We start from the raw sequence: 25,605 nt of genomic DNA on the forward strand, positions 1-25,605 counted from the left end.
TACATTGTATATATAAAAATTTTTTTCCTGACTAAAATTCCTGTGTGTGTACCACATTTTATTTATCCATTCATCCATAGGCAGGCACAAGTTTTTCCTACCTTTTGGCTGTTGTGAATAGTGCTGCTGTGAACACTGTGGCACGATATCTGTCTAGGTCTTTGCTTACAATTCTTCAGAGTGTTATATTTGGGTTTAAGTCCAGTTTTACATTTTTTTATGGGGAACTGGGCATTTGAATGCATCCTTTAGCTGCTTCCGGCCAAGATTTCTGTTAATGTTTACCTTTACTCCTGACCATTGTGCTTTTCTCTACTATATATGTGAGGATCTGAATTGGTAAAATTTAATGGGAAAGATAAAGGAAATCAGAAAATAACAATTCTGAGAGCAGAACTAATAAATCTTCGACATTCTGACTGCCAACATTTTCCTTCTTGTGTCAAGCATCAGTGTAGACAGCAGCGTTCGCTTTCCCAGGAGCTTTTTGCCTAGGAGCAAGAGCCTGCCAAGATATCTCAGAAAATCCTCATGAAGACCTCTCCAAAAGCCTTGTGAGTGGGGGGACACGGTCCAAGTGGGTCACCTGAATACATGATGCAGAATGGAGACCTAGACAGTAGGGGACAAAGCCTCACCATGTGATCTGTAGCCCCCCACCCCCCATAGCTTATCTATTCCATTAAACCTCCAAATGAGTAACCCTGTGATGTCTGATAGCACTTGCTGGAATATAATTTCCACTTAGCATGGAGCAGGCTGAGCAGTTTCATGCATCTGTGTATGGAGGATAATGTGTTTCTCCTTGGTTTATCTGGACTGAATCATTCTTCCTACTCCCAAAACAAACAACCACAACAACAAGAAAACTGCAACCATAATGCCAGTTTCAGGTTCAAGGGCCTATGGCACCAGATGGTGATGGCTGATGTGATTAGAATCTGGTTAATAATCTGCCACTGGCTCTTCCTTCTGGCTGGCCTAACAGAGACTTCTTGGGGTTTCATGCATAATGCATGACAGGCAATATTCTTTACCTACCAGTCAGTCATTTACTGAGATTCCGCTGTGTGTCAGGTGCTGGAGACCCAACGATGAGTCAGATGTATCTCTGCATCAAGGGCGTACAGTCTAGGAGTCTTCCTGCTACTTCCTGGGAAAGAGACATTTTTGGCCTAGGACAGCAATTTGTCAAAAACATGAAAAGAAAGACTTGATATTTTATTTTTTTATTCATAGCAATCATGACATAATAAGTTAGAAACTTAACACTGTCAGAGTCTTATTAGAATCACAGAATTTTCAAACTGGTGAAGAGGTTGACTCTGCAGCAACACTGCCTGGGTCCACAGCTCAGCTGACTTCTGTAAATTGGGGGTAGTAATAGTTCTAATGTCATAGGTTTGTAGAGGTATTGCGTGAATTAATTCACTCATAGTGTTCAGAATATGGCCTGGCACTTAAAAAGCCATGTTACCTTTAAACTTCTGATTCATTCATTCATTCATCAAAAAAGCAATGGTTGCGCAAGTCTGTAAATATACTAAAAATCACTGCATTGTACACTGTAAAAGAGTGAATTTTATGGTATGTGCATTAGACTTCAATGAAGCTGTTATGAAAATAAAGTTCATTTAGGACCAATGATGTGCCGGGCACCGCCTTTTAAAACGAGCAAGTAAGTGACTTGCTGAAGGTGAGTGAATGCCAGAGGTAGTTGTAGCACTCAAGTCCCCTGGCACACAAGACAAACTCATGTTAAACTGTTTGGGATAAAACCAATATTGCAATTCAGATTGGAATCTGAAGTCTTGTTCTGTCCTGGTACTGAAGCCAGCCTTAAGTTAAAGGATAGTGGTGCTATGACATAAGACCTTAGCATCATACTTTCACAGGCTATTTCCAGCCACTTCCTGCACCCACTACACACCTCTGTGTTTTCCAAGACTTGAGACAAATATATGATGAGTGCCTATATAAATACATAATGCAAAATATACCAACATTCTTCCCACCCCTGCTCTGGGCATAGAATGAATACTCTGTCATTCTATGGGCATAGAATGAACATTTCAGGTGGGTTTTTCAGTAGAGCTGTTGCTTCCAATTCCCCAGTTTTTGACATCTAAGAATTATAACTTCCTATAAAAAGAAGGAAGAAAAAAAGAATTATAGGTTCCTATTACAAGACAGAGACAGACAGCATTTAAAAACCACGCCTACTCACCACCAATACTGAAAACTAGTTGTTTCTTTCCTCATAAAAAAAAAGTTTTACTCATTCTTGAGATTTCCTAGCTAAGTTTAAAGATCCAGCATACATGAGAAGAGAGGAGTACATTCGAAATAAAATGGTATTATTTTTTTCCTGCTGAATCCGTTTCTATAATAATAGAAACCGGTTTAGATCCAGAGTTGCCCTGCAGGTATGGCCTCCCACCAGCCTCCTGCTTTTTCTGCCATATGTTTTGTTCTGGGATTTCTTCCTTCTCCCGACATCTGGTATTCAGGATAAGGGAAGATGACTTTTCCCTGAAGGGGTGAAATTACTATCAGGAAAAATGCCTCAAGATTCCTCGCATCTATGAATGAAATATTTTTCTCAGTGTTCTGAGCAACTGTCTTCAGGAAGGAAACTTCAGAAGTTACAAGTTTGGGCCCATGTATTTCCCCAAAATGAACTTGAAATGCTGCTTCTTTCTGTGGTCCAGACAGCATCGCCTTTCCTAGCAGCTGGGAGGCATTACCTCACCACCATTTAATGAATGCGTTTTCCCCGAGGGAGTGGAATTGTAGCTGAGTCTATTATAAAATCTCGTTTGCTTTGCTTGAATCTGTTCAAGTCTGGAGAAGACAAAACCTGAAAAACGAAAGTGGTAACATAGACCTGTGAGCTACTCATCTAAATCAAGTTTGCCCCAAAACTGTTCTGATTTGGCAGGTAATAATCATAGTAATTTTGTTCTCTTATGATGGAGAAGGCTTTTAACTGAATGCCATTGCTTGTGAGTAGGAGCAAAACCAGTTGTAAACACCTTTTACCTTCCCCTCCTACTTGCTTTTTTTCTAGGAATTTAGCATCTAGGGCATATAATTTCACCCTGGAGGCAGAGAGCTGGAGGGAAAGAGTAGAGGGGCATGATTAAAAAGAGAATCCTTCAGTTCACATACACACACACTCTCTCTCTCTCTCTCTCTCTCTCTCTCTCTCTCTCACACACGCACACACACACACTCCGCAATTTTTTTTTTCTTTTTAGTTTAAGCATTTTATTAAGAAAGGAATAGAGAAGTGGTTACAGAGTCACTTCACCAGCAACCTCAGGCCTTCTATAGAGTTAGACATTTGACCTTAACCTAAGCTGAGGCTTGAAGGGCAGGGCTGGTAGCACTGGGCCCAGGAAGATGAGGAGGCTGTGTTGCTGCTGTCCTGGGAAGGGACACAGTGTGAGGAAGGCTCTATAGCAGCCCCTGCCTGACTAGAAGGAAGCTGAGATTGTCCTCCTGATTCAGCGTTGGCCCCTGGACTAAGTCTCCTCTCAGTCTCATAGAGAACAGAGGCAGCTTATAATCTTTGAATAAAAAATAGATTCAGATTTTGGTTCAGATGATAGGATGATTGTCATCCCCCCGTTTCCCACCCAAGACCTCTGTTTACAGGGACTGGGATGGGGCCCCGAAAAAAGTCATCGGAAATGGATGGCTTAATTTTCAGCCCTCTACCATGGCCCAGATATGAAATTCCTCATGCCCAAGAATGGAAGATCGTGCGCTGGGCCTGTCATAGGTGGACACCAAAGCATTGCTTCCTGGCCCCATGGAGACCACCCAGCAGCTCTTGCAAGACAGAGATTGTTTTGAGGATTTGTGTCAAGGAAATTTTTTAGAAGTTATCCTCTGAATAACTTAAACTGGACACCTGACAAGGACATGTGAGGGTGACCCATTCACTCCTCTGCCTAGAACAGGAAGGAGTGGATACTTGCAGCTGACTTGAAGGCTGGTCTGGGGACTCACCATGAGGCCGAAAGTCTCTGATGAACGGAGGGAGGCTTCTGGGGAGGTGAGTGGAGTATGTTCCCGGAGCCAGGTCAAAGTGCCTTCTGCCTTCGGTGAGATGATCCATCCAACCTTTCCAGAAATCCAGACTAGAAAAAATGTGATCAAGATTATGAAGAACATTTTATAGGAGCTGACCTTTGGAGAGCCAACAGGCCTCCATCGGGCAGCTGAGACCCCAGTGTGACTGCCTCCCTAACAGATGTTAGCCCCTCTTGAGCTTTTTCTATTCTATTAGGGATCAACCTTGCTTAAAACAGAAATCTTATAGAGCAAGGCATGCAAGACACAAGGTTGTTTCCAGGAGCTCTGCTGGCTTGTTTGGGGTCCTGCACACTCTACACCCCAAGTACCCTGAGGGTCAGGAGTCTATGTCCAGAAATGATTGCCCCACTCCTCTGACTATATCCAGACCATTTGCTGGGACCTCATCCTTTCTGATTGTCACTTTCTGGATCTACTTGAAAGACATATAGAAGGAAGAAAAAGGCACCTAAGACAGAGGGCAGGCAGCACACACCTACTCACACCTGGGGCTTTTGGACATACGCTCCAGTGACTTTCTCCACTTGAAACCCTGGGACAGCTGTTGCATCAGCCCCTCTGGCCTCCCAAGAGAGAGAACCCAGCCGACTTCTGTGGGCCGGCCTGAAATCATCCACAGCTGTTTGCATGCTTTTGAAATGAGACTGGAGGAGTTTCAGCAGAGGTTAATCTGGCAAATCCTTGGTATGAAATATTTTCATTTCGTGATTCCCTTTCCTTTTGGAGGTAATGTCTGACCCACTTCCTAGGCAGCCCGTTGCATGCTGGTCCTTAGGAACTGTGGGTGTCTTCTCCAGATCCCTCCTACTCCACCACCCCACCGGCTGCCATGACTGTCCCGTGTGCAGGCACCCTCTGTGCATGTTACACACGTGACCTTCTTGGGCACAGTGACACTCCAGGGACCATGTTCTCGCCCCATTTTCAAATAAGGAAACCAGGGTTCGGTTTGGTTTGAAGCTGAACCCCACATTCTCCACACCTCTGCACTGCCCTTTGCATTTGCATCCTATGAGCCCTTTCAGCTTCCACTGCTAATCTAAGCCCACCTGAAAGCAGAAACATCCTCATTAACAGAATAACGCCTCCCAGGATCAAGTTCCTCTATATACTAGAGGCTGTTCAAAAGAGGCAGTGTATTTGGAAATAATTCGGGGATTTATTATTATGTATTAAACATTAGAGAACAAGCTTTATTAAGCAGAGAATAAATTTGCCAGTGTTCTTGGCATTGTGTATTTTGTTTGTGTTATCTCCAGGGCTAGATTTATAAAGATTAAGAAAAAAGATCAGACATTCAAAGTAATTGCAGGCCTGGCTCAAGTTCATTGTTTGTCTGGGTCTACGGAATCCTGATCCTCAAGGGCTTGGGCCATGCCTTCAGGATGCCCAGGCAGCATGGGCACTGCCAGTGTTATATGGCAGGGAAGGGAGTCTCCTGCAACCCCCAACCTGCCTTCTCTAAATAGGTTCTGCTGCATCAAAACAAAGCATGCTGTAGTGTGTAAGGCCTTCCTTCAGTGGAAAAGAACTTTAATACAATTAGTGTTCAAGAAAGAGCAGAGAATTGTTTCCACTTGAAACACCCCAAGTTCTAAGGCAACACCCCAAATTCTAAGGACTCACCACAGGAAGGTGAGTCAATGGGGAAATGAGTGCTGAGGGGCTAGTTTTAGCAGGGTAGGTTACGTAATTCCCTCTGGTGCCTCTTGGGGCTCTTGTTAAGTCATCTCCATCTTTCACTTCTGTCCTTCCTGGTAGAGAAGGGGTAGGGGTCGGTTGCCTTAGCAAATTCATGCCCTGCCTTTAGGCAAAGAGCATTTCTTATATCTGCTTCTCAGATACAAAACCTTTGTGCCTTTGTTATAGGGCAGCCCTGATATTGAACGGGTTGCCTGGCTGTGGGTCCTCACCCGAGCGCTTAAAGGGACTTATGAATACTCCACTACAGGCACACACAAAAGGATAATAAAAGGTTTATTTACAAGGGAAAAGGAAATAAGGAAAATGTACAACTCGGGGAGAAAATAGGGAAATAAAGTCTTTAATGAGTCCTACCCGATCCGCCGACCTGGAAACCCAAAGTCATTCTCAGAGCTGGCCGGACGCTGCGAGCTGGCGGGGAGCCAAAATGGGGGACCCCCCCCCCCAAGCCCACGTGTCTGTCTTTATACTCACTTGGCTGCTTAACCCCACCCTCAGGTCCCAGCCACCTTCCCTTTGGTGGTGATGGGATTTGGAGTTCCCAGTGTCTTTGGCTTTGGCCTGGGGTAGGGGTGGAGTCCACAAAGCCTGTATGGAATTAGCTTTAGGACATCCTTTCCCCCGCTAACACCTTCAGCTTAGAATAATCCATATGCCAAAGTGGCACACACTGGTTTTTGTTTTTCTTTCGTGTGTGTGATTGTGGGTTCTTTATTTTTCATTGAAGTAACATTGGTTTAGGACACTATATAGTGTTGGGTATAGAGCATTATTATAAATCGACATCTGTATGCCCTACATTATTTTTACCACCATCAGTCGAGTTTCCATCCTTCACCCAGACTGTTGAGTTTACCTGTTTACCTATTTCTTATCCCCTTCTGGTAACCACTGTTTTTATCTTCCACATACAGTAAAATCATCCACATACAGTGTCTGCCTTTCTCTGTGTAACTTATTTCACTAAGCAAAGTGGCACATTTTCGGGGTGACATGGTCTGCTGCCCTCCACCAGTCACTATCCACCATTTCTTCTAAGTTAATTTCTTGTAACTTCTCTGGCTTCCACCTCAGAGAACGGGCTTCTGTTCCTTCACGGCTGAGTGAACACTTCATCTTTCAGTGGGCAGCTCAGTTGTCACTTCCTCACAGAAGCCTGCCCTGACTGCCCCACAAGCTCATGTTGCCCACAGAGGCTGTGGAAGCACTGAGTTTCCTCCTTTCGGAGCACTTATCACACCTGCAACCTGACATTTATTTGGATTGAAGATGGCTTGTTTTCCCACTGTGGTAAATTTCCAGAGAGGGACTGCCGTGCCTGGCCAGCTTCATTGTGCCCAGTCCAGTGCCTGAAGCACAGTAGGACTGACTTGCAAGGGGGAATGAGTGAATGAATGAATGAATGAATGGCACAATGCCCAGCACAGTATTGAGATCCCAGGCTCCTGTTCTGTGCGAAAGTGACAACAAGGGAGACATGAAATTGCTGAACAGCTCAGATTTCGTAGAGGTGGTGTTAAATTTAAAAGGAGTACTAGTCACCTCACTTTAAGTTTCCACACTTGTAGGCCCTTGGTGGAGCAAATAGCCTATGCAAGGCTCTTTGAGGGGAGAGGGACAGAATTGCAAAAATTCTGCTTTTCATAGAGCCTTGATCTTTCACCTCATGTGAATTCTGCTTAGGAATTAGAATTTGGAGTAAGGCTTGCTGCTGAGAATCTTTGGAATTTTCTCTCTGGCATATTTTTCCAGTTTCTCTTGAGGAAAAATGTCACTTGAGCATCTGTGTGGCATTTACATAAGTAGGACCTAATAAGTTTATTGGTTTGAAATTTGAATGTTCTCCTAGGTACTTGAACCAAAACCTTTGGGATTAGATAGAGCTGAGTCCTTGTTCCAGGAGCCTTTTCAATGCAGAGAAATTATTTGCTTTATTGGCAAAAGATTCCCTTTTTATTTATTATTTATTATTTATTATTTTTTTTAAAGATTTATTTTTATTAATTTATACAAGCACTGGGTACAGTCAGACGTGCAGGAGGGTGAGAGAATTCACCAGAGCCAGAGCGGGGAGCAGAGCAGCCAGAAGGACCGAAGTACACTGCTGAGGGGAGCAGCGGGCGGCAGGAGAGGTCTGCACGCCATGTGGGACCCTCCTCCGGTGGCCGGGGAGCAGCCGGGGATGGAACTGGCGCCGCAGAGGCCGTGGGCAGCTTCGCAACCCAGCGCTCAACCGCTGGCCACTGGGGAGGCCCTCCCTTTTTATTTTTATTACTTCTTACTTGCTCAGATTCCTTCCTTCCTTCCTTCCTTCCTTCCTTCCTTCCTTCCTTCCTTCCTTCCTTCCTTCCTTCCTTCCTTCCTTCCTTCCTTCCTTCCTTCCTTCCTTCCTTCCTTCCTTCCTTCCTTCCTTCCTTCCTTCCTTCCTTCCTTCCTTCCTTCCTTCCTTCCTTCCTTCCTTCCTTCCTTCCTTCCTTCCTTCCTTCCTTCCTTCCTTCCTTCCTTCCTTCCTTCCTTCCTTCCTTCCTTCCTTCCTTCCTCTCTTTCTTAAATTTTATTTTTATATTCCCCATACAATTACAACCCCCTTATTTTGAACCCAAACCCTCCTTTCCCCGCCCTTCCCCCCATAGAGTGTCTCTGGTTCATAATTGTTTGTTAATTTTGATTTTTTCTTTCTTATAGTTATTCTTTTTCCTGGCCCCTAATTTAGGTTTTCTAGATTCCTGCTATGAGTGAGACCATCCAGTATTTTTTTTTTTCTTTCTGGCTTATTTCACTGAGCATGATCCCTTCCAGCGCCATCCATGTTGCTGCAAATTGCATGTGTTTATCTTTTTTGATTGCTGAGTAATATTCCATGGTGTATATGTACCACATCTTCTTGATCCAGTTATCTATTTTTGGGCATTTGGGTTGTTTCCATAGCTTAGCTATTGTAAATAGTGCTGCTGTAAACATAGGCATGCAGGTGCCCTTTGGAATTACTGTTTCTGTGTCCTCTGGGTAAATACCTAGGAGTGGAATTGCTGGATCATATGGAAGCTCTATGTTTAGTAGGTCCAGAAATCTCCACACAGCTCTCCATAGTGGTTGGACCAGTTTGCACTCCCACCAGCAATGCAGGAGAGTTCCTTTTTCTCCACATCCTCGCCAACATTTGTTGTTGCTAGTTTTTTTAATATGTGCCATTCTCACTGGTGTGAGATGGTATCTCATGGTAGTTTTGATTTGCATTTCCCTGATTACAAGTGATGTTGAACATTTTTTCATATGCCTGTTGGCCATTTGCATTTCCTCTTCAGAGAAGTTTCTTTTTAGCTTTTCTGCCCATTTGTTGACCGGATTATTTTCTTTGTTTTTGTTGAGTCTCATCAGCTCTTTGTAGATTTTTGTGATCAGTCCTTTATCATTAGTGTTGTGTGCAAAATGTTCTCCCAGTCGGTGGAGTTTCTCTTTGTTTTTGTTATTGTCTCTTTGGCTGTGCAGAAGCTCTTTAATTTGATGTAGTCCCAGCTGTTTATCTTTGCCTTCACTATCACTGCTTTGGGTGATGTGTCAGATTCCTTTTTTTTATTTCATTTTTTAATATATATTTTTTACATTGTTCTTCATTTTTTTTTTTACACATATACTTATGCCATTCATATTTCTCTTTTGAGGCCATTGCTTCCGTTGCCTTTCAGGCCTACGTCAATATCCCTTGCCATCTAAGGGAGGGCGGGTAACATCTTGTAGGATCGTTCAAGTGTCTTCAGGAAAGGTAGAACCCATTGAATTTCCTCAGGAAACTCCCATATTCTTTGTTCTCTTCCCTTCTCATCCATGATCTAAATACAACCCAGGGGACTTTCAGGAGTTCTGCGTTTTTTTAAATGAAATTTTACTTTTTTAAAGGGCACAGTGTCACATCTTGAGTTCAGTCACAAACTGGATTCTGTCCAGGTGTTTGTTTGGACTTCAGATGTTAGTCCCAAACAAATTGAGACTTAAGTGGAAACTGGTTCAGATTTGGTCATGTTTAAGATTCTTCCCAGAGCACAAATTGTCCCTTATTTGAAGCCACTCTAAATGCAGTTCTTGAATCTTGAATCTCTGAGTTCCTAGTAAACACTCAGGGTAAAAACAGTTAACGATTAATCTGCTTATGTTCCAGTGACTTGAAAAATAACCATCAACACCTCTGAGACCTCCTCTTATCAAGTTCTGAAGATGGTTTTTATAGCAGGTGGAAGGCCTTGGTTTATCAGCTCCACTGGCCTGGAAACTCCTTAGGCTCAAATATTTGGGATGAGCAGAATGAACCCAGCCTAGGAATTCCAAGAAGGCAGAGTCAAGATAGAGAGCTGCCAAAGCTCACAGATGTGGAATGAAACCACCTGATTCCCTTGGCCTGTGTCCTGAGCGTGTGAGCCTACGTCCAAGCCTGGACGCACTTGAGAGTTTTGTACCTGTTTTGAACCTGGAATTATGCTCCTTTGTGTATTTATCTGTGAAACATAATGATGAAAGATCCAAGCTATCTCATATGACTGCTGTTGAAACCATCTGTGTTAAGCTTCCTAGTGCTGCAGAAATATGACATAAGCAGGTGTGTGTTTGTGTCCTGTGATGATCTTGGCCCTTTCTCTCTGGAACTCAACCCCCTAAATTGAGATGTTAGTTGACAGATTGATCAGGCTAGTGATATTATCTCTTAGATGTATGGTATCGTCTATGCAGTATCCCCCCTTTTACAAGAGAAGAAATAAAGATGGCACAAGAAGCAAAGCTAGAACTCCTACACTGTAAATTCAGTTAGGGTCTTTGTACCTTTCAGTGGTTGGTTTCCTGAAGAGTTTTACCTTCAGGACTGATAAACTGGAAGCTTAAAACACATGCACCCTATGTCTTCTTTTAAGATTGGCTTGCAGTAGAATTCTTGGGTTAATTGTACCAGAAAATGCGCACAGCATCAATTTTGATGCAAATACTTGCATTGAAGCTCCTGTGCAAGTGGTTCCATTCTAGCATCTACACGTTCGTATTATTACTACTTAAAATTTGGTTGCTTTGTACATCTTATTGGGAATTGAATCAACTTCAGTGTATTCTGTCCCCAGAGCAGCCTCTGATTCCAGGTGTGTTGAGTCCATACTGCAGCAAGATTGGTGGCTAGGAAAGGGGGAGAATCCCCAATCAAAAGTGGAGTAGAGAGGCCAGGAGGACAAAGGCTTGTGTTGCTTGTGTGTGTGCACAGCACATGTGCACACAGACATCCCTCAGCAGTTCAGAAATTGGATTTTCATTTAGTTCTCAAACAAGTGGCTTGTTTATTAAACTGAAAGCTTCTATCTCCATTAGGAAATATTCAATTCCAGCAATTAGCCCTGAGGGTTAAGGAGCCTCCCTCTTTTCAGTCTACTTTACTCTGTTCCCGAACAATGCTTTGAAGTGCTAGGAGCTCCTAATGGAAGATAAGTCATCAATTAACCTACCGGAAGGTTAAACTAAAAACAGACTTTTCAAGGAAGGGATTATCTCTTGAGTTGTTAACCACTGATTGACGTTATCTGTGTGAGATATATTCTAATGCAAAGGCTAATCTGCACCCAGGCAGAAGGTGACAGAGGTGCAAAAGTATTCTAGTTATGTGGTTTGTTTTTAAAGTCTCTGTAGAAATTAGATCTTAAATCACTTGAGGCTGGGGTGGAGATAATCATAGTTTCCTTTCCAAACACATAAACATTTTAATTCCTTCAAGTGGTCCTAATACTATTAAATTGCTTTTTTGGTTTTTTTTAAAATAAAAAGTAAAAGCATGTATTTTTATAACAATAATAGAAGTATTAGGTAACGATATTAGAACTATTATGCAGATGAAGCAGAGCTGTAAATGTGTGCTTGAGATATATGTAAGTCAAAAATAAGGTTATTTTGGTTTTTGTTTAATTTTTAAATAGTGAAAAACCATAGTTAATTTGCACACAACTTTTCTGGAAAATATCATTTCATAAACTATTTCACTGTTACTTTTTTTGGTATAACTATAGTTTTCTGGTATGCTAATGAACTGAAAGGGGCTATTATAAATTTATTACCAAAAATGTAGAAAGATAGGGGAGTTATTCCACTACCCTAACACAATTAATAGTCACTTTACTTTCTCCCAGTCTATTTTCTCCCTAAATTTGCTACAAAGATGTAATGCTGCCACCTAGATTCTATTTCCTTCTTCGTTTAGCCTCATAAGATATCTCAAAAATAATACCCCATATTGCCAGTGTGTACAGAGTTTTTATTTGGGGTGATGAAAAAAATTGCAAGTATGTAGTGAAGATGGTCACACACCATTGTAAATGTAATTAATGCCATTTCATTGAACACTTAAAATGGTAAAAATAGCAACTTTAGTTTCTACATATTTTATTGCAATACTTTAAAATTATATAAAAATTGCAGCTCCAAATTATTCTTTTCTGAGAAGTAAAGCATCAACAGAATTTGGAGTTTGTAATGCTAGGAAAAAAAAAATAGTGCAGAGTTTATTTTTCACGGGATTCAAAATTTAAAATTGCTCAATACTATTTAAGGTTGACAATAGGGCTGTAATTCTGAGGGAAAATTTAAGCAGTGAGGTGTTATATTCTTAAAACTTCAGAAATCTTGAGATTGAGAGGTCAGCTTTCAGGTTGGGGTAATTAAAGCCCTCTCTTCTCACAGAAGCTTCCTTCCTACTCCAGTTTTCTGGGAAGGGAGTGGAGAAGATAGTGGTGACTGCCCTAACTGTCAGTGACTGAGGAGAACATCTCCGCTAACCTCTGGGCAACCGTTCAGGGGTCTCAACTATACCTTTAGGTCCTAGAAGGACCTGCAAGGTGTGACAAGGTGAGCAGTTGTTCATTCTCTCCTGGTGGGAGACTTCAAGATGCGGTTGACGAAGGCCTTGCTGGAAAGTGAGAGAGGGAAGGGCATGCCAGGGCGGAGGGGTCAGTGAGGCAGCTTAGGAAAATAGGTGAGGTTTGAAAAGGGTGATAGGCCCTTAATTCAAGAGTCTGTTGTTTCTTTAAAAAAAAAAAAAAGTCCAAGTGATATTTATTGGGACCATTTTATACTTTGGGTTGCTAGGGAGCTCCCCAGTTAGGGCTTAGTAAGTTACAGGTCCTCTGGAACAGTCAGTACCTGAGCTTTTGTTGGGGAAAGGAAGACCCAGAGCCAGGCACAGAGGCCCTCTTGATCTGGAGCACTCACTGGGCTGCCAGGGTTCAGATCACAAACTGGGGCCATCTTTCTGGACTACACACCTGACTTCTTTCATCTTTGGCATCTCTGGTCCCAGAAGTGGTTGTTGTGGTGCTTTCATGTTCTGAATTCTTAAGTATTGAACTGATTTGAATTGGGCTCAGTGTTCAAATATCTCACATTTTCTTGGGTTATTGTTTTGTTTATAACAAACTCTGAAACTGATGGCCTAGTACATTACTGGCTAAACATGAATTAGAGAGTGAAGTCAGGAAGTGATTTTTAAAGAATGCTTTTCATAAGAGGTTTGGCTATGTTACTGAAAGGAAAACATATGCTAACTTATGTGTGTCGACTTTGTGCAGAGACATTGAAGGAGGTGAACTTAGTGGGAAGCTTACAAACCTGTCTTTGAAGATTAAGCCTCTCTCCCTCCCTCTCCCTCCCCATTCCCTAAGGGCCAAATGACTTGCTGAAATGAGATGCAAGAGTTTAGTCCATTCTGAGGTTCAATCTGAAAACACTAATGCAGGGAGTGTGGCTTGGGGCTATATTTTTTATTTTGTGTAAGTTGTGCTTTAAAAAACCAAGGAGGGAGGAGGGGAAAATGGGAGAGCAGAGATTTAGAATACAACAAAATCCTGGCCCAAGTCAAGTCTTGGCCTTTCGGTTTCAGCAACCTTTTAACATTTCACAGCTTGAGGTATTTGTTGGTTGTGTGCCTGCAGCATTGAAGCCCCCCAGCCCCTGTTATTTCCTGTTCTTGAACCCCCACCTCTGCCCTGCTTGTTTGGAGAGGGGTCCGTGTCCGGAATGGCCTGCCTGCTATTGTAGTCCAAACTGTGTACAAGACAAACATTCTTGGGAGTGGCCAGACATAAGCTAGAGAATTCCAGTGACTCAATTGAAGAGAAAGCCACTCACCTAGACATTTGCAGAAGAACTCCAGGCATCTGAAGTAGGGGCCGATGGCAGACACAGCTTTTTATCATTGCCACCCAAAGTACAGCTACGAGCTCAAAGTGAGTTCATGGATTCCATGAGCCATGGCATGGCACATGTCTTGGGAAGGTAAAAAGGACATCAAGGTTTGCTTCTTTAGCATGAGCTTCAGAAAGCTGGACAGGCCAGGGTTTAGAGTTCAACTCTGCCACTGAATTGCTCTGTGTTTTTTGGACAAATTGCTTCAGTGTCTTCATCTTCAGAATAAGGAAGTATATCCAACTTCAGGGCATTGGCTGTGTGTAGTTATTGAGATAATGTATATAGAGGGCATAATAAAATGTCTACATTTTGTCATGTTCAATTAATAATTGTTAACTGTGTCAGCCATACCATTTGCATTTCTTGTAAAGAAATCTAGCACACAACTAGGCCAGAAAGGCCATGGGAAGTTTGGAATTTATCTGGAGTATATGGTAATATAGATACAGAATCTCAGCACTAATCTTGTTTGATAAGACTCTGTCCAGATTATTCTGCCTTCTACCTTCACATCCACAGGAGGCAGGATGGTAGTTAAAGTCCATGAGGGAGATGGTCTCGTGTTAATCTCAGTCTCAACACTTACTGCTCGATGTCATGGGACAGGTCACTTAAACTCTTTGAAACTCAATTTCCTGAGTTGTGCCATAGACATATCAAGAGCCCTGGCCTCATAGTTTGGTTTGGAGGAATAAGTGTAGATTGTGCATCAAAATAGCTTAGCAGATCATGCACATATAAGGTTATGATCACCTTATCTTCAACCTCTGCCAGAGACCCTCAGGTCCTGTTGTTCCTTTGCCAGCTTGGCAAGGCGCATACCCATAGCCAGCTCCCAGACTTTGCAGCTTTTGTCTTCCCAAACAGGGATCAGCATTATCCATGTGTGCTTCTGCTCCGGCAAGGCACTTGGTAAGCCTGAAGCCATTGCCGTCTGAGAATGCCCTTGTACCACAGGTATGTACCTCTTTGCTCTTCCTCTTTTGTCTGTAGTCTTAAAAAGCACAGACACCATGGGGCCACCCCCCTCTGACAAGGCTAGAAAGATCCTATTGTGGCCTGGCTGCTAGAATGGAGAGCAAGAATAAGCTGCTGTCTCCCCATGCTGTCTCAGGCCATCTTTTCCTACAGCCTCAGAAGGGAGGCGTGTTAGTTGCCCATTGCTGCTATAATACATTACTCCATACTTAGTGGCTATGGCAATCAGGAACCAAAAGCCTGAAATCAGGGGTAGTAGGGTTGGTGCCCCCAGAAAAGAAGCATCTATTTCATGCCTTTCTCCTAGTTTCTGGTGGTGTCAGTAATCCTTGACGGGTGGTGAATCAATCCAATCTCTGCCTCTGTCTTCACATGACGTCCTTCCTCCGCGTGTATATGTATGACCTTTCTTATAAGAACACCAGTCTTTGGATTTAGGACTGACCCTCCTCCAGTGTGACCTCATCTTAACTAATTATGCCTGCAAGGACACCATTTCCAAATGAGGTCATAGTCTGAGGTTCTAAGTGGACATGACTTTTGGAGGGACACTCATTAACCCTTTGCAGTAATTGTCACACCCATTTAACAGTTAAGGAGCTTGAGTTTCCTTGAGGAGAAAATCCTTTGCATAAGCACCACGCAGTTTGAGATACAAGATTCAAATGCTGACCTGCTTTTCTCTAGACTCCTGTTCTTCCTGTTGGATCATCTTATCACACGTAAATAGGTGGAGAATAAAATGATCTACAAACCATGGCAGCAAAATTGTCAGCAGCCTTTGGCCACTAGATCAAAGAGGGCCTGTGGAGGGTAAACAGGATGAAGCAGAAGCTGAGCAAGCAAAGGCAACCCCTTCCTCGGTACAGGTTCTCAGACTTTATCCTGTTTCCATAATCAGTATTGCTTCTAGCCTCTGAACTACACCGCTCTGCTCCCAGGCATCCGTGGCTGGGCAGAAGATTGCTCACAAATGAGACGTGAGGTGGTGGTCAGGTTAGGTCAGCCCTGAGCAAAAGGAAGGAGCATGTTTCTTTGCACGAAGCCTAGCACCCTCCCACAACTCCCCCTGCACCCCATCTTACTGCTGGCTTATTCTTATCGCGCAGCCCCTTGGTAGAAGGAGAAATTCCATGCTTTCCTTCTCCTGCTGAGGTTCCTTCCTGGCATTCAGAGTCACAAAAGCAGTAGACGGAAGCAGGTGACTGGCCCTTAGCTGCCCCCAGGGCCGGGCTGCCCAAACTTTTCCCAGAGTGCGGTCCAGCAGAACTGACCCAGGGCAGAATTGGGAGAGCACAGAGCTGAGGGCAGCCGAGGGGTGACTCATGTGCTCCTCCTGATTCTGGCTTAAGCACAGTATTAGGGCAGTCAACAGGAACAAGGTCCTCAGTGTTGTGGGTTAATTGCTCTTGGTTTAAGCCACATGTGGACTACTACCAGGCTCAGAATCCTATGCTTGCTGCATGAGATAGGGGCAGAAAACTTGGGTGAGCCTGACTTGAATTTTCACAGCTTGACTGCCTGCCCCCATGCCAGGGCCCTATGTCCTGATTTAGGATCCCCACTTAGTCCTTGTAGAACAGGACTCTCAGATTAACCATCTGGACTTTCCTGGAGTTCTCTCTTCCTCCCAGAGTATATTGAAATGAATTGGATCCATTGCTGCCCAGTCTGGCTTCACATATGGTTTTGTGCTTTTGAAGAAACTTAAGAAAAGGCCATTTATGAGTTTACAGAGTGAGTAGAAGTTCATAGTGACACCAGCATCCACGAGGAGGCCAGTCCTCTGGCTGCTAGGGCCTTGCAAGAGCTCCCTGGTAATCAATGGGTAACTGATTCAATAGGATCTTTTTCTTGTTGGTAGGTGGTAGGTCCTTTTGTTGAGTTTTCTTACAACTCATCAGGTATTTAATTTAGAAACACCTTATGATTGTTGGGTTTTCCTTTTTCCAGAATTGTGAGTGATGTCTTGGGGGATGTGAAAGCTTGCTGATTACACATGCTGATTACACAAGCAGGGAAGAGCTTGATGGATAAATCTAGAAAAGGTTTCAGTTCCGTGTTAAATGCTGCCAGGTCTGTCAAGGGCTGGGAACCTGGTGACAAAAGAGAAGGGATTTCGAGGAAGAACTGATATTTGGATCCAGGGTTCAGGATTGCCTTGATGTAATTATCCTCAAATCCCTTAGCATTCACTTTCTACATAAATAAGTGATGTTTTTGCTTACCAAAGACAAAATGCAGCAAAATGAAAATGTTATTTTTAAAACTTTGAAGAACTTTTAGAACAGACAATTGATTCAAATTCACTAAAATTGCGTGTGTGTGTGTGTGTGTGTGTGTGCACGCTAGCACATGAGCACCTGTCTGTTTTAATCCACCCATGTGGGTGGTGGTTATTAGATTGACTTGCTGCACATTTAAATTGAATGGAGCAAAGACAAACTGCTGAGAATAACATTGCTGAGAATAACAGATAAAGCCAGTCTCCAATTTTTGTTCTCTTCTTGACTTATCAGACCTTAGGAAACTTTTTCAATGGGGGTTTCCTATGACATATCCCGTCTGTGACATAGCTCATGAAATTCTGTGACATTTGACTCCCAAAGAGGAATTTGGCTACTTGAAGGGTGTTTCACAACTTTTCTGGGAATAGGCAGCTCATGGAAGGAAAATGTCTATGAATAACAGCAAATCAGTTACTTTTCTTTGATGGAAAAAGAGGATTATGTTGTCATACTATTGTGTAAAGTGAGAATCTGCTCCTAAAAAATATGATAGATTACAGAAAGAAAGCTCAGCTTCCTTGAGAGAAAGTCCATATTTTGATAGAGTTCATGACTGAGTCAAGACCTCGTTTCTTGTTAGAGGGGTAGAAAATGGAATGGAAATAAGCAGCATGGTAACACTTAATAAGTAGACAATCCTCGGCCCTTTTTAAGCCTCACTAGATTTAAAGCTCAAAATATGTGACTTGTTGAAGTCTGATAACTTTCAAACGTTACATTTCTATTCGCAAAAGTAATACATGCTCATTAATTCAAACTTTTATAAAATAAAAATTATAGACTCCAGCTTTAATCTTTCAACACTGAATTCCCCCCATTTTCCAGGGTTATGGTTAACTACCCTTAATATATTGATGTGATTCTTCCAAACAATATAAATGATGCCTTTGGTTTTTGGACAACAATCTAATCTCCAGGTGCCTAATCTCCCAGCATGGGCACTGTATTTCATTTTAGCTTTTGCCCATCTCTCTGTCTTACTATTTATGTTTTTATGTATTTAATTCTTTTTTTTTTTTAAAGTTAACACATGCGTGTGGCTTAAAATTTAAAAGATGTAGAAAAGGACACAGTGAATATATGTTCACAAATCTATATATACAGTCTACCCCATTCTAGAAAAAAAACACTGTCAGCAGTTTCTCCTTGGTCTTTCTAGGGCTAGTCTCTGCATATAAAAGTACAAATATACAATTAAATACTAGATTTTCCACATTCACTTTTTGTTAACAAAAGTAGCATTGTACCTTAAAAAAAGAGCCTTTTTGAGGTCTAAAGTATCACTATATTTGAATATAAGTTCTTGGAATGTCTGGGTTAGAGATACTATATCTTAAAGTTGGGTACATATGTCAACATGTCGTGTAACTTTGTAGAGTTAGATGAAGGTAAATCTTTCCTCCCATATTGATAACTAATTTTATAGGTGGAAAACTTACCTCAAAATTAAATTTTGCTTTTCTTTCACCTGAGTACAATTGGACATCTTTTGTATATTTAAGAATAATTTGTTTATTTTTGGTGGCAACTGTCCACGTCCTTTGCCCATTTTTGTGTTTGAGTCATTGATCTTTTACTGGTTTGCAATGGATCTTTATAGATCATAAATATGAAACCTGTGTGGTAGGAGCTGCAAATATTTTCTTAGCTTGTATCCATCAATATTTTCACCAATTTTTTTTTTAAGATTTATTTATTTATACAAGCACAGGGTACAGTCAGAAGCGCTGGAGGGTGAGAGAATTCACCAGAGCCAGAGCGGGGAACAGAACAGGCAGACTGACGAAATACACTGCTGAGGGGAGCAGCGGGCGCAGCAGGAGAGGTCTGCGTGCCATGTGGGACCCTCGCTGGCGGCCTGTGATCAACCTGGTGCTGCAGAGGCTGAGGGCAGCTTTGCAGTCCAGCGCTGAACCTCTGCACCACCAGGGGAGGCCCTATTTTCACCAATGTTAATTGAGTCCTTTCACTGTGGGACAAGCGCCATGGAGGGCACTTGTGTTCCATGTCAGTTCCCTAAGATCATAACGGTGCTGGACCCACTTTACAGAGAGGGAAGAGCCCCGGTCTATTGGATACCTGTGTTTGTTCTTAACCAGAACTCAGCAACCCTTTGTGTGCACATACATTAATATAGCATCATTCCAGGTCACTGTGCAGTTATAATAACATTCTTTCTAAAGGATGCCTATCATTCCATCAGTTAAGCAAATGGCAAGCTTCAGATGCTTCTTATTCCTACATATTTTCATTGCCGACAGGTTTACATGATTATAGACGAAATGGCAATGCATCTCTTCTAAAGCCTTGCCCTCTGTGATGCCCCATGATGGTGCGCACCTGTGTGCCTGCAGAGCTGTGTGCACAGTGTCTGCAGTAGCAAGCAGAGGGGCCCTTGGAGTCTAAGATCCTTGACTTAGATCCAGTCTAAGATCCAGACTCAGTGTAGAAGTGAGGTGTATATCAGGCCTGGTACTGGGGTACTTTTGGAGCGGTATTGGAGGGTGTCAGAAGGTGCACTGGGAGACTGTAGGGTGCCATGGGAAGGGAGAGGCCTCAGGAATTGGAGGACTATTCCTTTTCCAGCAGTATGATGTTTCTTACAGGAGTAAATGTGATCATGGCTTGGGCGTAACTGGATGTTCTGCACATCCGCGCCTGTTCCCAACTCCAGCCCCTTGTTGTCAGGGACCTGGGGCTGGGGGGATGGGGGACGGAACTAACTGAGTAGGTTTCCTTCAGCTTTTCAGAGGAAACTCCCATTGTCTTCTCAACCATCTCCCTCAATAAATTAAGGGCTGGGTATGTCTTAGTTTCCCACACTTTATTCCAATTAGAGATTGCTTTGGGTAAACAACCTCCTATTTTAAATTGTAAATATTCCCATTAAATTCACATCTAAGTATAAATTGCTTTAAAGACCTGGGGACTTGGCTCATGCTGAGATGAGGTTTTTTTTTTTTTTTTTTTTTTGTAGATGGGACTTGGAGGGGGGATCCTACCTGAAAGGTAGTAGGGGACAGGCAGCCTGGGAAGGAGGAGGTGGCCCTGACCTTTTAGAAACTTTGCCTAGGCCCAAACTTTCTACTGTGTGTGCCTGGAATTGAGCCTTGGAGCAATCTGAAAAGCTGCAAAACTCCAGCTTACCAAGGCCCCAGGAAGCTAGGAGATGAAGCCACCGGTGAGGACAACACCTGCTCCTCCTGGCCTCCTGACCGCCTGCCTCCCACTTTGCAAAGCCAGGCGGCAGTCTGCATCCGCTGATTTTGAAGCTGGCCTCTGCCCATTGCCTACTTTCATCTAGTTCCTCCTGATCATAGCAAAGCCATTTTGGGACATTCTGTCATACAGAGGTACATAAATGGGATGACTATATCTAACAGAATAAACTCCTTCAGCTAAAGAGATAAAGCTCTGACAAAGGGAATGTCTAAAAATGGACTGAGTTCCTTCCCTAAACCCTTGAAATCTCTCTTATATCAGCGGCTTCCAGGGCTGCTGCAGCTACCTTCCACCCCCGCCCCCTTCACTGACCTGCTTTCCTTGGCTCTGCCCATATCCTCAACGGACTCAAAAATATCCAGAACTTCACCTTTGCCCCAGGTTCATGCTAAAATCACAGAACTAGAGATTAGGAGCAGGAAGGACATGCCCTTGGGGGGCTTACCTAGTTTGTTTCTCTCCTTTCACAGACAGAAAACTGAGACCCGAGAGAAGAAACAAACCCAGAAAAAAGAAACAAGCCACAAAGTGGCAGCACACAGTTTAGAGACAGTCTGTTGCTGCTTTACATCTGCTTTTTAATTTTTCCTTTTTGACCCTTGGTTTAACGCCGTCCACTTCCTGGGTCTGTTCCCTTCTGAACTGTTCCCTCCTGGGTCTGTTCCCAGTGTGCCCCCCCCAGGGGCCGAGCATGCCATAGCGGGGCGAGGAGGTGGATTCCAGCCACAGCACCATTCCTGACCAGCTGTGTGACCCTGGGGAGGACTGGTCTGCAGGGACAGGGCCCACCCCTGTATGGAATGGGTGAGGATCCGCACCTTGCTGTTGGTGGAGAGGTGGGTGAGAAGGTATGTGAGGGGGTGTGGCACAGCTCTGGCCCATGTAAGCAGAGACCTGCTGAATGCTGGTCATAGCTCAGCCTTGCAGGGTGACCTCAGACCCCTGCCTCAGAGGCCTGGAGGGTCTCTATTTCCAAGCAAGACCAAACTGGCTTCACTGCCCGCCACCCCCTCCCCCGCCTCCACCTCTTATAAGGCACCTTTAGAGACTAAAGAAAAGATCAGGTTATAGCATCAGGAAAATTAAACTGGCAATAGCAAGTTATTTTTATAAACTCATAAAAATCACCCCAAGCTCAGAGACTGCGCTGAGAGGGCTGCGCAGTGTGAGGTGCGTGCTGCTGGCTTCCGCTCTGCTGATTTCTGCCCAGAAACCCCGCTGCCATCAAAAAGTGGGGCAACTTGCCAGTCTAATTTCTCCCTCTGCCTCCAAGTAGAAACCACTTTTATGGTGTGCCTAACTGTGAGTTTGCCAGAGTGTTTTTCTAAACTCCACCCAATTTTGCAGCAAGAGGGAGGAGTGTGTGCACATACAGATCTGATTGCATGAATGTGTGTCCATGTGTGTGTCTGTGTGTATTAGTTGCTGCAAGTCCTGTGGTACCATAAAGTACCACAAATTGGGTGCTTTAAACAACAGACGTTTATTGTTTCAGTTTAGAGACTAGAAGTGCAAAACCAAAGTACCAGAGACATGGTTTCTTCTGAGGACTATAGGGAAGGGTTGTTCTGGGCCCTTCTCCCTGGCTTAGGGATGATCCTTCTTCCTATGTCTCTTCACTTTGTTTCCCTTTTGGGTTTGTCTCATTGTCTGAATCTTTCTTTACGAGGGCATTAGTCGTGTTGCATTAGTGTTCACCCTGATGATCTCACGTAGCTTGATTACCTCTGTAAACAGCGTATCTCCAAGTAATATCGTGCTTTGAGGTACCAAATGTTAAGATTTAAACATAAAGTTGGAGTGGGGGGAGGGGGAAAATTTAACCTGTAACTGGTGTGTGTGCACGCGTGCATGCGTGTGTGCTTATGTGCGTGTGTGCATGTAGTGAACTCCCAATTCCAGACAGAACCATGCCCCCTACTACTTAGATAATAGTACTTTAAGAGCACATTCAGTTCTTTCTTTTGTGAACAGGGTAAATTTTAAATAATTTTTTTACCAACCTCCTCATGGGTACAGGGGGGCAGGTGTGAATATGTTGTGAGTCCTGGTGCTACTTTTGCCTCTTTGCTTGCAGACACCTTTCTACAGAAGACCCTGCCCTAGTTTGTCATTCTTTAGCAAAGCCACGCCACCTTTGGTGTGGATTTCCCCACCTCATTTTACTTTAGACTGTTAAGTAGCACCTTGAGATGCCTTTGGCTAAAATGCCTTTAGAAGAACATTCCTGTTATTCCAAAAGTCATCATAAAGTCAGTTTCAGTAGTGCTCACTGGTGACTTGGTATCAACAGGTCAGCCACTAAGAAACTCCTGGATAGTTTAAAATAAATTTCAATGTATTAGGAATGTCATTTAGATGGTTGTAAACAGTTTTAAAGTGTGTATGTTTTTTGTCTTCTCTTGAGAAAAGCCTGCTTGTTCCTTCTTTGACTTGTGTTTTGGGGGAGGGTCACAGGAGGTGGATTACGGTCAGCCCAGTGGCCCTAGCAGAGCAGCTCATATGCTACCTGTGGGCTACTTCCCTGCTTCACCAGGACAAATTGCTCCCCAACTGATCTCGGACAGCAGGCTGCCATGACCATGCGTGGCCTTTGTCCTCTTCCTATTCAGTTAGCTATACATTTCAGTTCTCTTTGTTTTTTCAAGGATCTTACCGAAGAAAATGTGTTATTCATGACCCTGAATGGACTCAGCATTCTGACTGACTTACTAGTCAGGCAGGCCTTAAGTTATGTCTAAAATTTGGACAGAATTGGGGCCTCCCTGGTGGCCTAGGGGTTAAGTCTCAGTGCTATCACCACTTATGGTGCAATAGACCTCCCCTGTCTCATTCCTCTCAGCAGTATATTTCAGTAAATCCACCTGTTCTGCTCCCCACTCTGTCTCTGGTGAATCCTCTCAACACCCCCCCAACACCTCTGGCCTACACCCCTATTCTTCTGCTCACTAAATAAATACATAAATGAATGAATGAATGAATGAATAAATAAATAAAAATTCAAAATTTGGACAGACTTGAAGACAAGGTGGGTGGAACCCAGCAACAGTGCTAGGAGCCATATGGAATTCCTGGGTGTGGAACTGACTTCCAGGTTCTGTCAGCCTTAGTGTGTAGCACTAGATCTGATGCACTTCCTCTGAATGGGGAAGGATGAATAACTTTTATTTTCTTAACTTTCTACAGTGAGCGTTCCCCTCTCTCTCTTAGTTTACTAAACATCTTTACCGCAAACAAGTGTTAGATTTTGTCCGGTGCGTTTTTCCTGCATCTATTGATATGATTTTTATTTTTTCTTTCTTTTTTAGTCTGTTGATATGATGAATTACATTAATTGATTTTTCAATGTTGAACCAACTTTATGTATGTGGGGGAGATCCTACTTGCTTATGGCATATATATATTTTATTTGCTAATATTTTGTTGAGGATTTTTGCATCTGTGTTCATGAGAAATAGTTGTGAATGAGTGTGAGAAAAATACTATGGTGAATGAATGAGGGATATGGTTCTGACACCCGTATCTACCTGAGGCAAATGTAGATTTTTCTGTGTGTGTGTGTGTGTGGCAGAAGATAAGGGTGTAGCTATTGGAAAGTGGAGCAACTTCCCTTAGACAGTTCTTAAAATTAGAGCCCTCATCCTTGACTTCAAATTCTTCTGTCCCACTTCAGCACCAGATATAATGTCACCCTTTAAAATATATCTTACAGAGGCACTAAAAGAAATGAAAAGTGCTTGTGAGATAACATGAAGTACAACAGTTGACTACGAAATTGCATATACTGTCTGGTCTTAACTAAATTAAATACATATTTCTAAAAGCAGACTAATGGGAATACAATAAAATACTAACTTCCTCTGAGTGGTGAGAGGATGAATAACTCTTATTTTCTAAACTTTCTACAGTGACGATCTGTTCTTTTACACAAGCACACTCTATAACTTGAACTGTCATCAGGATCATTCAGATTTTTTTGCCACCTCAAAATCACCGGGATATTAATTCTTTATTTACTCAAGGCCCTTGTCTGACTTACTTTCCAAGAGTCGGGGGTACCTGGTTCCTCTCAACACTGCCAAGTTCCTGCCTTCCCCACTCAACTCTGAGCACCATTTGAGTCGGGAGAGCTGCCACTGCCCTCCAGGCTCTGGCCAGCAAGGGAGGGGCCAGGCCTCTTGGAAGGGGGTTAAAGTCCTTCTTTGTGTGAATGGCCTTTTAGGGAGCAGAGGGAGGGCCAGCTGTGACATCACACTCTTCAGTCAGGAGACTCAGAAGGAATTTGTCCCGCCTGAGCTGGTGCGCAGGAATCTGTCTGGAAAAGGAGGCAATTCTGACTGGGGCAGGGAGGCGCACGCTCTGGCCAGGGTAAGCTGAGTCTGCTGACCTATCTTATTGTGCTTTTCTTTCTAATCTGAAAGGAGAGAGGATTCCTCTTGGAGGCCAGAGTCTTTGTGGAGGAGGGACTCAGAGCCGGGACGGCAGTGCTGGGCTGTGGAGTCCTTTAATCAGTGGGCAGTGGAGCTCGGAGCTCGGGCTGGAGACTTGCTTCTCTTTTTGCAAATCTTGTAAAACACCCAGTTTTCATGCTGAAGCTCCGCACTTCACACACAGCAAAGATACATCCGTGGCAGAGTCATCTGTGGCAGATATAGCTTTGAAAATGATGCGTGAGTGTGTGGCAGAGTGTGTGTCCTTTTGCAGGGTGGAGCTCAGCGTCCCCGCAATGCTGGTGCTGAGTTCACTAGTTATCACCTTGTGTTTATTTAGCCTAGAACTAGCCTTCTGTTTCCATGTTGTGGAACTCACCACATGCACCAAGTGGCTTTCGAGATTATGAGAGAATGTGTGTGCCTGTCTCCTGAGGAAGCCAGGGGATAGAAGGAGAACCTTGTCTGCTCTGTCCAGATGTCCAGTCACCTGTGAACAAAGGGTTAATCGCGCAAGCATCTGGCACTGCTTTCTCTTCTCCTGGCACTCAGCCTCAGCGTAGTGGATTTCTACTGGGTCCACAGAGGTGCTCAGCTTTTGCTCCCAGCCATTTCTGGTTGGCCAGGCATGCACCCAACACCCCGAGCTATTTTAAAAACAAGAGGGACAGACA

At 43.4% G+C, this 25,605-nt stretch overlaps 1 protein-coding gene across 12 annotated transcripts in view; it reads left to right on the plus strand.

The window, feature by feature from the left end:
• PALM2AKAP2 (PALM2 and AKAP2 fusion) overlaps positions 1 to 25,605 on the plus strand; it is a 311,697-nt gene that overhangs the window by 249,087 nt on the left and 37,005 nt on the right. For 8 of the 12 annotated variants that reach the window (XM_054689096.1, XM_037491598.2, XM_054689100.1 and 5 more), the window contains one exon: positions 14,881 to 14,970. The exons of 3 other annotated variants lie outside the window; for them this stretch is intronic. In XM_054689096.1, coding sequence (XP_054545071.1) covers positions 14,881 to 14,970 — 90 coding nt within the window. Of the gene's footprint in view, positions 1 to 14,880; positions 14,971 to 24,553; positions 24,870 to 25,605 lie in introns of those variants that run through there. One more of the 12 variants, XM_037491604.2, reaches the window with a different exon arrangement.

Source organism: Talpa occidentalis, unplaced genomic scaffold (assembly GCF_014898055.3).
Source record: "Talpa occidentalis isolate TD23 unplaced genomic scaffold, MPIMG_talOcc4v2.1 talOcc4.7, whole genome shotgun sequence".
Taxonomy (NCBI): Eukaryota; Metazoa; Chordata; class Mammalia; order Eulipotyphla; family Talpidae; genus Talpa; species Talpa occidentalis.